The sequence below is a fragment of the Onychostruthus taczanowskii genome, unplaced genomic scaffold (assembly GCF_017590055.1).
Source record: "Onychostruthus taczanowskii isolate IOZ18803 unplaced genomic scaffold, ASM1759005v1 scaffold20, whole genome shotgun sequence".
NCBI classification, from domain to species: Eukaryota; Metazoa; Chordata; class Aves; order Passeriformes; family Passeridae; genus Onychostruthus; species Onychostruthus taczanowskii.
The window spans coordinates 12,673,062-12,686,816 of record NW_024499240.1 but is presented as its reverse complement, the minus strand read 5'-3'; the positions used below and the strand labels follow the sequence as shown (position 1 = coordinate 12,686,816).

The window sequence follows — 13,755 nt, the reverse complement described above, 5'->3', positions numbered from 1 at the left end:
AGTGCATTTAAATGTCTTTTGGAGAGTGCACTTCCTTTGTTGGGTTTTTTTATTTGTTGTTTTCTACTTTTTTTCCCCCTATTTCAAGATTCCAGTACTAATGAATCGAAATAACCTCTTCTTCCTGAATGATAAACAAACTCATTGCTGACAATGCACTGAGACCGAATTGTGGCATTACTCTGCAGGTCACCAGTGAAATGAGTTCGGTATGATATTAATGCTCTATTAGAGTTGGAAAACAGAAAACTAGGAATTTTCCAGTGGGAGCAGAGAATATTATAATCCTAACGAAAAGAAAGATACATCTTTTATAGATGAAAGATTTAATAATTGACTCCAGTACTAAGACAATGCACAGACAGAAGTACCACAGAGAAAGTCAGCTTTCACAAAGAACTCCTGCTACAAATGTTTTGGCTCATAAACTTTTACAGAAGACAACCACAAATGAAAGTTGCTTTTGAGGATGAAGTTGTCAGGGAAGTAAAGGCTAGGTGCCATTATCAAGCTGAGGACAAACCCTCTTTCCTCAGCTGATTAAAAAACATTTTCCCTTCAGTCACAGGGAAGCATTTCACTTCTGTTAAGCTTCAGCAGTGAAGTACTGAAACAGATCCTTACCCTGGCAAGAAGGGGTAGATTCCATCAACAAATTAGAGAAAAAAAAAATCAAAAATTGTTTGATACCATGGACAACTGTTGGATCTTAATCTTGGCATCAATACCAGGATCAAGGATAAGGTCACCTGCAAGACTCTTGCAAACTTCTGGGATAATCAGACACACTAAGAAATCCTGAGATAGAAAGGAAACTGTGTGCTTGACTATCAGCCACTTCATACAGCTCCCTCTGTATGCAGTTACTGTGAGTCATGTTAAATAAATCAATCATGAGAGTCCTGCACTGCCAGTCAGATTTATCCTACAATTAAAGGCTTGGCACAAGGGTGAGAAAACTTCATACGAGAGGTATGCAACCACACAACAGCTGCAACTGTGGGGCATTTGGATATTCAGGAGACTAGTATGTTGTTGGCAACATGACTCATGTCTCCTAGGAAGCACCATTAATACTTCAGATTTACCACTCTTAAATACAAAGCAGCTTCTCCTAGTAGTTCAAAGAACTCAAGAAAAACAAGGAACCATAGTTTTTCTATATAAATTTTTGTAATGTATTACCAAAATGAATGAGTGTATAAAAACCATTAAATGAGCATCACAATTGATGACTATAGAAACTGAGGAAGATACACATGAGACTTATGACAGAAGTCACTTGAATAGCAATAACCATGTCTGAGTTGCCCCACTTAGTATTTTATATACTAATAAATCAATAGTTACTAGAATGCTGTATTATGTATTTCCTTACCCATTACTTTATGACTTATATCTCTTTACCAAGAGGAAAAGAAATGCAAAAGCAAACTCCTACTTACACTCTTAAAAAAGGAGGAGCAAATAGGAAACAATTAACTTTCAGTATTCCTCCTCTCCTCCACCCTGACCTGTCTTTCTTCACCTGGGCAAATGAGTGGTTGGATGTGATACATATCCTTGCACCATCTCTGATGAAACAATACTGTTTGCACACATCGTTTCTTCATTAAAAATACAGATGTGTAAATAAAGGACTGACATCATTTTAATTTGACTTTGCTCCTAATTAACTGATTCTTTTCCATTAAGGCTAGAGTCTCATGTAAAGCTGGATCTAATGGGGACAGGAGGTGTCACCCCCATTTCCAGGTCACTCTTCATGCTGCTGAGTGGTGAAATGCAAAAGTCTGACGTCTGATGAAAGGAATGGTGTGTCTGGATCAATCTCTATCTCATGTATGATTTTAAAAATTTCCCTTTCATTTTTAAATCTGATTTGAGGCTGTAGGTGTGAAAAAAAAGGCTGGTAGGGGCTGTGTAAAGCAGGCCTTGCTCCTGCATCCCCACCCTCCTTTGTCAATACAGCATAATCTCATTGTGCACCAGCCTTGCCATTCCAGTTCTGAGCTTATCCTCAGACAGCATAGTGATATTATTTATATGAACAAGTCCACACTTGGCTCTCAGCTGTAAACACTCTTTATTTTAAGACTTCACTGGATCTTTATTAACACTCAGTGCTTCAGGGTAAACTTTAAACAAACAGCAGGATTTAGAGGTTTTCAAAGACATATTAATTTTATCTAATCTTGTAGGAGATGTTTCTATTACAACTTTGCATTTTAAAGACTCACACACTGCATGGCAATAGCCCACACTACAGCATTTCAAGAGCTGTGCTGCAGTTTTCTGAATATCATGGAATAAAAGTTTGAATGTTTATAAACATATTCATGAACCATTTCAACAACAGACAGGTGGGCTTTAAGACCTGCCAAAGGGGGCACAAATCAAGAGACAAAAGCAGCAAATAGTACATTGTTTCAGTTTCACTTGCAAAGGAAATCTAACCACATCTTGCTTTGCAAAGCACATCTCACAACCTGTAACATATTAGACTTTCATTAGACACAAACTGAGCATTCTCTGAAGGTGACTTTGAAGCCTGGGGAATATTTGGGGTTTTTTAACAACTGGCAACAGCCCAGTTGCTTTTATTTGTGATGTAAGCCCTGGCCTGAAGAGGCAGCGAGCACCTCCTGTAGCATTGAGGGCTTTCTGCCCCCAGTGCCTCAGACAGGGGCTAAATTAAGGACTAAACCCAGAGCCTACTCTGAAAGCACGCTCCCTCCAACAAATGGCAGCTGTCTTTTGGTAAGCCCTGGAGACACAACAGCACTGAGAGAAAAGAAATATGAATAACACAAGAAAGTTGTTTGGGTTTTAATTTGCTTTCCCAGCAACATTCTGAAACACACACCAGCTATTGGGAAAATTCACACAAGCATTCACATTACTTCTGCAAAGGCAAGATATGTTACATTGAAAAATGCTTAAGAAGCCATCTTGAACAGCTGCATGTTCTAGGCTTGTGTATGTGGCATTTCCTGACCACAGCCCTTCCTCTTTTCACTCTAGACAACAAGTTTGGTGAGAGAGGAGCTGCAAGACACTGTGTTCTCAGGCCACAAATACTTCCCTGTTTTACTCACCCTTCTTCCCCAACGAATGTGACATAGAGTTTATTTCTCTGCAGGTCTTTTCTTGAGTAGCCCATGATCTGGTTAAAGGCATCTTCTAACAAGTGATCTCTCCTGATGATTAATCTGAAGGGCAAAATTATTTTGACACAGCAATTTGTGAACATGAACCACATTTGGAAACATCTATTTACACAGCAGGATAGTAACCAAGGTGATTTCAGAGATACCTGTTTGTCCTGGATAATTTTATTCAGATCAGGAAGCTCCTGTTCTCCAAAGCTCTCCCTTATGTTTCAATAAAATGTCCCTTGTACAAGGAAGAGTAGTTTTGTTTTGTCTACCTTGGTTCTTCCTTAAAGTCTTAAGCAGAAAGGTCCTAAAGCTGGAATTTCATTAAGTCTGAAATCCTTTTGTAAAGCTGGGTCCCTAAGTGAATTTAACTGTGAGCAAGAATCTCATCTTTTCCATAAAATCAATCTCTTAACACAGAAAAATATAAAACCATGGAAAATCAGTATGGTAAACCCAGAAACACACATCCCTACATTATCCTTGTGTGATGGTACAAGAAGTTCAGAAGGAATGGCAATTATTTGTACAAAACTCCACTGAAACATCACATGTGAAAACGCAATGTACCTTCTGAAAGAAAAATTGTGAAAATGAGGAAGTGTCAAAGATCTAAAATAAGAGGTGAAAGAATCCTCCTTACTTAAACATTTTATCCTCTGCCAAAAAAATGTGTTTAATTAGTTTCCTGAAACTTCACTTGCTCTATATCCAAATACTGCCTTCTGTGTGTGCCCATCAGATGGCAGCTGCTGCTGCCTGCAGGAAGGCAGGAACCCACCCCAGCTCCTGCAAAGCCCCTCTGGCCCTGCAGAGCTCAGTGACTGCACTGAGCCATCCTGCCGAGGACATGCAAGGGGAGAGCAGGCACGTGGGCAAAGAGAGGACCCAGGCAGCAGTGGAGCTGTGCTGGGCCCTGCTTTGAACAGGTCAGCGCTGTTGCCTGGGAAAGCAACCCAGAGAAAACTTCCATTTGCATGTCAAACTGCAGCTTAAAAATCTACAGTGTGATGGCAAATAGGGCAGGGGAGAAAGGACAGGGAAAAAAGGGTGTGAGAAATGGAACAGATTATTACAGGGAGCCAAAGCTCCACACCAGTTATTTGCCCAAGCACTCAGGACAAAGCTTCCAAAGATAAGGCTTTAACTGTTCATGATTTCATTATATTTTAGGCAGACACTACTCAACCTTTGCCTCTTAAGACTTGTCTAAACAGCAGCATTTTAATCCCATTTCAGTTTTGCAAAACTTGTAACAAGCTCACATGAATGAAGCCCGAGCTTTGCACAGATTTCTGCAAAAAATAAGAGAAGTGACTGGCTGAAAGAAATTTAAAAAAAAAATAGAAAATCCCTTTTTTATAATAGAGGAAATGATTAAATCATGTTCTAGTGCCTCATGGCTATGAGTTTGACCACTGGCACAAGACTTGGTAATTTACAAAATTTTGGAAGTCTCTTGTGAGAACAATTCTTATATATAACAGCACATAATCACATGATTAGCTAATAAATGAAGGAGGGAAGACCTCACTCCAAGTACTGTACCATTCAGAGTTCTAAAATAAAAATATTAGCAGTTTTTTAAGGCAATCCTTAGAGTTTAGTAACATTTAATGTATGAATCCTCATTACTAAAGCAGACTGTGGTATCAGGACAGGCAATGATGTACAAAAGATATGTCTATCTAATTTTTTTTTTTTAGTGGAAAAAGATATGAGAAAATATATCTGTTTATATCATAATGGAAGAATTCAGATGCCTCCTGCTCTGCAGGCTTCTTCCCAAAGCTCTTTTTGGCACCGTATTGGTAATATTGTCTGTACAAAAACACAGTTGGAGGAAGAACAGAGGTGCTCAGAACTTGCTGTATCCTCTGTTATGAGTCACATGCTGGCATTAAGTGTTTTATTACAGGTTTTATATTCCCAGAAATGCCTGGGTAACCGTAACATCTGCATTCCTTCTAATGGGAAGAAGCTTGCAGATGCGCGAGGCAAGGCAAGCTGCCTGAAAAGAAATCCAGTTTCATGAGATGCTTCAACCTACTTCAATTTCCCTGGGCCTTGTCCATATCCTTTAGTCTCCAACTTCCTGTAGAAGTTCCTCAGCTTGGCTTCAAAGTCTCTTTTGTAGGGAGCTGGAGCTCGGGCATTGGCACGCTGAGTACCTGCAGGGAGAAACAGGCACAGAATGAGCTGTGTGACATGAACTGATGGATGTCCCATCTGCTGCTGGAAAGATTCCTTAATAGCAAAAGGTATGCATGGTATGTGTTTGGTTTAGTCACCTTTATAAAGAGTAAAAGCTGCATATCTTCAAATCTGCTCTTCATCTAAGACTTTTTGGTTGCTTGCTTCCAATAGTATCATCTTTCAAAAGTAAATTTTAAAAGAGCAAATCCAGGTCAATGCAAAAGATGGATTTTAAAAACAACACAAGCAACTAGAAAGACTTTTTGTTTTTCAAGTACACTTTATGTCTAACCTTTATAATAGTTCATATGATAAATCTTCTGCTCTGGCTTTAATATTATCAGAAAAACAACAACTCAGAAATTAAGCAAAAATAGGCTGGACTCTGCATTGCCCATGCTGACTACACCAAGAGGAAGAAGGAAAATATTTGGAAATTCCTTAGTGGAAGTTTTTTCCCCGGGGAAGTAACAAGGAAGAAAAATATAGGAAGAATGGAAAGACTACCAAATTTAAGCTTGTGGAACTTCTAATCTGTGGCTGCAGAAACATACATGATAGCCATGTAAGTGAATTTAATTTTGACAAACTGTTTTTGAGGGTCAATTTCTTAAAGGCAAGGAGAGGTGAGATCTGTACACCAAAAAAAAAAAAAAGGCATACCCTGTAACTGCATGTACAGTATATACAAATGAGGTGTTTAGTCTCATCTATTCTGAAAATGGCCATCATTAAGACTTCCACTGCCTCCCTGGATAAATTACTTCCACCGATTCAAATGCGAGGCAGGGTGCCAAGGAGCCAGTTAAACTCCTTCCCTCCATGGCTGTGTAGATATCCCACACAAAAAATTCAGAGGATGTTTAAAATTTTTCATGCCCTAAAGTACATACAAGTTGCCAACTCCTTCTCAGGAACTAGTGGTCACCTGTAATGCACTGAAAGCACATGAAGACTTTAGCAGCACTTTTCTGCAGTTCAGTCTTTTAGCTCAGTGTCTCGTGCAAGTTTGCTTTTGGCTTCCTGCATGAAGCTAAGCCAATACAGAAACATTGATTGCTACTGTGGGGGAAGGCATGGGAACGTAAGGTTTCAGGTGCTACAAGAGAGGAGGTGCATCCGTTCCGCCTGTGGGCAGAGACAGGGGAAGGAGGGCAGCCACAAAGCCCATGGGTCTGACGGAAAAGGCGACAGCACATCCTGCGGAAGTGGGGGCTGGAAGGAGCTGCAGAGTCTATCTCTGCAGAGATCAGAGAGAGCCAGTGAGCTCACCAGCAGCACTGAATGCCATTTAACAGGTCTTTAAAAGACCTGTCTGACCAGAAAGACACTTGGCACTTGTTCCAGGCTTGAAGTGAAGTGTGGGAGGAATAGTAAATATCATGGAATCTGCAGGGATCCAAAAGGAACATGAAGGATCCCTCTGGAAAAACAGATCACGGTCATTGATTAATCTGTAGTTGTTTTCCTCTTTTACTGAGAGCACCAAGAGCTTCTAAAGGTACACTCAGCTGAAATCTCCTGAAAACTTACAGAAATAGTAAACAAGCCTTTTAACTATTGGCCTTTCCCCTCTTTTGTTTGTTTTGCTGTGGGTCAAACTATGAACAAAAATGCAGTCACCAGAAAAAGGCAATAAAAATATACTTTAATGTCAACCCCTCAAGGCAGCTGGGTTTTTTTGAAGGGTACCACAAAACATGAATCTGATAACACATTACTTCATGGTTCAGAGATCAGCATCATAATATTCTGTCAGCACATCATGACAAGTCCTCACTGCAAATCAGATGCATATGCCAAGAAATTCCTGGGCAATTATAGTGATTACTTCCGCCTTGGGAACAAAAGATGTTAATGGAAGAACTAAAAACCATCAGTGATGTGATAATCATACTTGATTTTCAAAGAGGTTATATTCTAAAGCAGATATAAAGAGTAGCTTCATGACTATTCATCTTTTCCAAAACAGAAAGTACAAGTGATTGTGACTGATCTGAACAATGGATCCTTAACGCCCCAACTCGTGCACTGCAGCACAGCCAGCTTAGCTGTGGAGAAAAAACAGAGCCTCCATAGAAACATGGGCTATTTACAATTTCTCATCAAAAAAGTCATTTGTACACCAACACAAACGTGCATGCTTGCAGAGTGACAGGGAGATTCAATGGTCTCTCTATATTTTTCTACGAGCCAGAAGAGAGACTACAATTTTAGGGAGAATGTGATTAAACCCATCACTGTACATTCTCTACTATCTGCGGCTAGTGTGAGTAAATGAGAATATCACATGTTAAAGACTGAGTGTATTTTGAAATTACTTTGTTGGAATGAAGCTATGCCCAGCATGCTTTGGTGCACATACCAGTGATTAAGAAACCTGAGCTCTGGAAGCCAAAACTGGTTTTATTTATAAAAGACCGCCAGGTTTGCAGTTGGAAGTAAGATGCATACATGCGGATCATTCTCTTATTTTCAATAAAGAGAAACAGTTCTATCTAAACCATATACATACTGAAAGTATTAATAAATGTGAATATTGTATTTCACTGCTTCGCAGAATGCCATAAGATCATTAAAGTCTTCAGATAGTTTCTTCAGAGAGATCTTACAGAGGTCCTCTGTCCAACAGCAGGAAAAGCTACCACATGTTTCTGAATGCATTTAATCCGATTCCATGGAAAGGCAAAGCTTTTTGTCATTGTGGACTGGGAAACACCCATGAAAATCACAGCTCTTTTTCTGATAAAAACTTCTTGCTGTCTGGAACTACCTAGAGTTGCTTACACCCTAAATGTTCTCTGTTTATCTATATTTTCGTTATCAAATTTGTAGAAATCCCCTTAAGCCACTTCCGATATGTTTATCTATTATCTTGAGGAAACTAAGCATAGCAACATCTATCAACACGGCTTTCAAATGGAACTTGCCATACCTGCAATAATTTAGCTCTGATCTGCAGCTCAGTTAGAATCTGAAATATCAGTTTCTTTCCATTCTGACATGAATATCCAGACAGCTGCAGTATGCTATGTTCTGAACTTGTGTTAAAGTATAACAAGCTGGCTTTTATGCATAAAATTGTCCCTCATTGCCCCACAGCCCCATTACATTGCTATTTTAATGTACAGCTATTAGATCCATACTTTTAATTCTCCAGGCATCAGGATGCTGGCATGAGCAGTCACTTAGCTGTTTCACATCAGTGAGAAACAAGTCTGCATGTTTTTTTAAAAGTCAGAACAAAATCACAACTCCTGAATTTGCAATACACCCAGCAAAGCATCTTGTGAGCCCAAGGCAAGAGGTTCAAGTCTGACAGTCAAATGCAATTGTACCTGTTGACTTTGCCCAAAAGTAGTTCTAGATCCTTGTTTTATCAAGGATGAGAAGTGGTTTCATGGAGCCCCTGCAGAAGCTTTGCCTGAGCACCTTACCTGGAGAGTTCTGAGGTGAAGACACCGGCGAGCCTCGCGGGGACTGGCAATAACTAGGATGAAGTAAGGCATGTGGCGGCACATATGACATGATTTCCTCCTCAAACAAGCTGGCAAAAAGGAGCAAAGAAGAAAGAACATGTTTATTTGAATAAATGGCATCTTTCACTTTCTAGGGATGAATCTCTAGTTATTAACCTGCTTTCTTTGGTAGTCACTTACCTGTTTCCACCATGCACACTTAGAGTGCTACAAAATATTTTATTGCCATTTCCTCAAGCAGATTTTGAAAGTACTGGAAAGCAGTAACTGCTATTTGGGTATTTGTTCTCAAGGTAAAAATACAGTTAATCATCTATGGTTGTGTTTGAGGGTGCCAGGCGAGGGAAGAGACGAGAATCTTGACTCCATGTTTTAGAAGGCTGATTTATTAGATTAAGATATATATATATTAAAATGCTATACTAAAACTATACTAAAAAGAATAGAGAGAAAAAGATCCATCAGAAGGCTAGAAAGGACAGGAGAGGAATGATAACAAAAGCTTGTGACTCTCAGAGGCCGAAGCAGCTGCATCTTTGACTGGTTATTAAGTAGAAATAACTCACATGAGCCAATCAAAGGTGCACCTGTTGGTAAACAATGTGCAAACCACATTCCACAGCCATCAGATAGTTAATTGTTTACATTTCTTTGCTGAGGCTTCTCAGCTAGAATAGGAGAAAAATCCTAGCAAAGGATTTTTCATAAAATATCATGGCTACAATCCTTGACCCTGCTCTTTTTTTTTTTTTATTGTTCTCATTACAAAAGGGTCAATAACCTTATCCAGAAACATTCTAAGCCTCCAGGATTAAGAATCACATCTGAAGTTATTAAGTATTGACTGGTAAGCTTCTTAGCATAACATTTTATGTTTAATAACACTCCTGCTGAACCAGGTATCACATCTAGCGTGTTCAAGCTCAGTTACTTCAAGCTTCATCTATTATTGATACACAACTTTTTAAGTGAAAAAACTCAAACTTATTTTCCAGCCTAATCACTGCATCTCTGTGTGTGTATGTATGCATATATATATATTAAAATTTCAGTCTTTTCCCTAATTTGACACAAGCAAATCCAAAAAGGGACAGAATATCTAATGTCAGAATGGATCTGGTATCAAAAGGTATTTTGAATGTGAAACATGACACAAACTGCTGCGACAGTATGTAAAAATTACTTTCAAAAATTGAGCTATAGAAAGAACTGCAAGCCAGTCTTATACTATCCAATGCAGTGAAAACAATGTTCAAATAAAAGACGTTTTTTACTAAGTCTCTTCACCAAACAAGTATCTAGACTTTTTTTATGTGGATTTTTTTTTTAAATGGGTCCTTTCTGCCAGTTCTTCTTAACAGTCATGGCTGTGTGATGTTTTCCTCCAAGTTACACTTAACTTTTTTAAACTAAGTTCTTAAAGAAACAGTATTTACATTTCAGAAAGGCCCAAACATCGATTTAAAATGAGATTTTTTAAAATAGTAATAATTTGGAGATTTGGGGACCAGAAAGGATTATCGTTATGCAACCTGGCCTCAAAATACAACTACTAATGTCAATTCTGTTTCACTAGATTCCATTTTAAAGGTACCCGTGAATTTCTTGATGCACTTTTACAGTGGATGAGAGCACAGTATCAAGATAAAAGGGTTTAATTTTAGCAAAAAATCTGGCTGATTTTTTGAGTTAATAGCTTAAATGAAAACTAGTAAAGAATCAGCTTCCCATTTCCTGAAGTCTGTAATAGTGTCTTTACTAAAGGGGACAATGCTTGACAGCACAGTGAAGAGGCAAGAGAGACATTAAGTAATAAAAACACCTCTCAAGTATGTGCCTTTACAAACAGACACCTCCCAAAGCACAGAACTAAACAGATGCAGTCTAAAGGTAGCACAAGGCTCATTGCTGAATAAAGGTCTGAGTTGAACCACCTTTCTAAGCATCAGGTGCATGGGCAGCAGCAGTGCCTACCTGAGTAACATGACAAGGTCTGCATCACTGGATAAACGCATCAGCCCAGGTGTTCCCTCTGTCCGGATGAACTGGATCTTCTCCCTGTGCAAGCAAAAAAAGGCTTTCAAACTACCTTTTGCACATAAGGCATCAATGTGTACCACAGCAACAAGTACAGAGTATATCAGAAATCTCTGGGTTATGGTTTTCCCTACTTTTTTTCCCTGCCAGACCAAGTCCATGTGAGCAGTAAAACACCACAACCAAAAAGCTAACTTGTTCTGAGGAAGGATGCTCACGTTGCCCTCATCTCTTAAATGCTCATGCTCTCGGCAGGTAGTCACCCAAAAAGTAAAAAAAAAAAAAAAAAAAAATTCAATCCCTCAAAATCACACTCAAGTCCATGACTCTGAATTCAAAGGAGGAGGCTGAAACCTGTAAGAGGACATTCCTTCTGCAAAAGTGAACTCTTTAAAGAGTTCACTGTCTCTTCTGAATCTCTGGACAAATGCAAGCCATACATTACAATGCATACTCATGATTTTAAAGCCAGTGTTTTCATACCACACTGCATTTAAGATATCTTCCAGTAAAAACTGTATTATTTATCCCCTCTATTTCATCTAAGCACACACGTCCTTTCTCCTAGACCCAGTTTGGTCACTGTTGTGCAATCCATGCATCCTAAGTTCTGAGCATGGTAACACATATAATTTTAGGATCTGTACTGAATATAATTTCTCAGATTCTTATTATTTTTCTCTGCAGAGCCCTTCCCTGCATTCTGAAATACAAGTACATCCTTCATATTTTTTCTTTATCAGCATGATAGTACAGTAGAGATAAATTCTAATTTGGCTTTACACTTCTAGAGAAAAAAGAACCAAGAATCAAACCCATGTAGTAAAACCTAAATCTAGTCCCAAATCAAAAGGAGAAAGCCCCCAAACTAATAGAAAAGACCTCTGGGTGAGAACAGCAGCATTAGCTCAGCTCACAGGTCTGTCTACCCCATGTCCTATTACCAACAGTGACAAGAAGGTCAAAAACACTCCATGCAATTGGCAGGCCAGAGACATCCGGACACTTGCAGAGCCCACTTCACTCTACATCAGTGCCCAAATGGCAAGGCTGGAGGAAATAAATGGTCGATTATAAATATATCTTAGTGTTTGGTTGGCAGCAACACCAGAAACCAGAAGGACATTTTCTGGGTTAACTAACATATGCAGCCTTCCAAATGAATGCAGCCCATCACTGGGGTTACCAGTGACAGCTGTGATTTCAGTGATTTTTTTTTTTTAATACATATGCCTTTTACTTTCCATTAAGATATAAATTATATTTAATGTATAACAGGTGCCTTTGCCTGAAGCCCTTTATATTATCTAGAAGCCTCTCAGATTCACCAGCAGTGGCTTGGAAGATTTAATCTTGGCAACATGCCTAACAAAGATATGATAAGTATAATGTTCTCACTCCACCATGAGACTTGTGAACAGCAATTTTCTACATGTAGCATACTTTCACTTTATATTTTAATACTCTCAACTTCCTATCTCTTCTTTCTCTAAGGTAATATGAAATTATTTTAGACAGAAAATGTCAGAGATCTTCTCAAATTATCTTTGTCCTCTTCCACTGGCCAAATACTGATTTTCCTCCTCACCTATGTAATAATTACAATAATATTAAAAATAATACTATTTAATATCATCATAATTTCACTTCAACTGCACCAAGGTCCTCAAAGGAAGAGATTTCTGGCAGTTGTACTAATCACTATAAAAAATACACAAAACATTTATACTGAAGGATTTTAGTTAGGTCTTAATTTATCAAGTGTTACAGCAATGTCCATGGAGTTGCTTAGTTTCACAATGTGTCAAATAGACATGGATTCCAATAATTTGCTAAATCAGGGTCTTAAAAGACTAACCAGGAAAAACAAAACTGGGATTTTAATCAGTAACATTTTAATTTTTAATTATACAAATTAAAATGCTACTGAAGCATCAGCTTTAGAAGGATATAAGAGAAGTATAATGGAAGACAATTTACCTTAATCAAATTACTAACTTCAAATACTAAAATTAGAATGGAACCATTCAGCTTAAGAGAATGGCTTTTCTGACCGATTCCATTCAATGTAAAATAAAATTATGTTCATTAAAATCCCCAATCATTCTGCTGAAGACAGTCAGTTAAGGCATGTATCTTCAGTCTCCTGAAGTAAATGTACAGAAGGACATATAATCTCAAGCAAATTAGGAAGTACAGAAAATCCTCGGATCTTTCATTTTTAACCTGAAACCCATCTTTTCTTGAGAAAGTCAAGTTTGTGGGAAATTTTGCATCTGTAATCAGGAAGCAAGGTTCTACTAAGAAGCAGAATCGGGGAATACCAACAAGCCTTGTGAGCAATTTGAACTCTAATTTGTTAAAAAAACCTACAACACACATGAAGAAAATTACACAGATTGCTATCACAGTGAAGGAAATAAAGCACCCTGGGAAAAAGAATATGAAGCAATAACACTACAAGCAACCAGAAATTGTTTGTATACTACTTCCCAGTAGATTTCAAACCAAGCCTGGTGGGAAAAACTTGCCTGCAGTGATAGGGGTACAAGTGTTTTGACATGCTGAGAACTGAAGATTTCTGCTGTATTTTCTAGAGAGCTTGTATTCTGCCAGTGTGTTCTTTCAGGTTTGGCAGGTAGGATTTCTTTAAAAGGTTAACCATGTCTTTAACACAGAAGTCACATCACAAAACTTGTTATACTACACACAGGGAAACTGCAAAACAGGGCAGCTTGTTGAATTTTGGGAACTTGCAGGACACAGAGGAAAAGGGATGAGTAAGTAACACAAACAGAAGAAAAATGAGTACCAGTGCTGGCTGCCATGCCAGCCAGTGTGGGTAGGCCTCTGGAACACAGCACTGCAGAGGAGAGGCTGCCAAC

The 13,755-nt window shown here is 38.6% G+C and overlaps 1 protein-coding gene across 2 annotated transcripts in view; it reads right to left on the bottom strand.

The window, feature by feature from the left end:
- The window catches only part of HECW2 (HECT, C2 and WW domain containing E3 ubiquitin protein ligase 2), a 147,053-nt gene that overhangs the window by 21,929 nt on the left and 111,369 nt on the right, over positions 1-13,755 (bottom strand). For both annotated transcript variants that reach the window (XM_041403229.1, XM_041403228.1), the window contains exons 18-21: positions 10,808-10,891; positions 8,792-8,901; positions 5,209-5,329; positions 3,099-3,212 (exon numbers count right to left, since the gene is read on the bottom strand). In XM_041403229.1, coding sequence (XP_041259163.1) covers positions 3,099-3,212; positions 5,209-5,329; positions 8,792-8,901; positions 10,808-10,891 — 429 coding nt within the window. The remainder of the gene's footprint in view (positions 1-3,098; positions 3,213-5,208; positions 5,330-8,791; positions 8,902-10,807; positions 10,892-13,755) is intronic.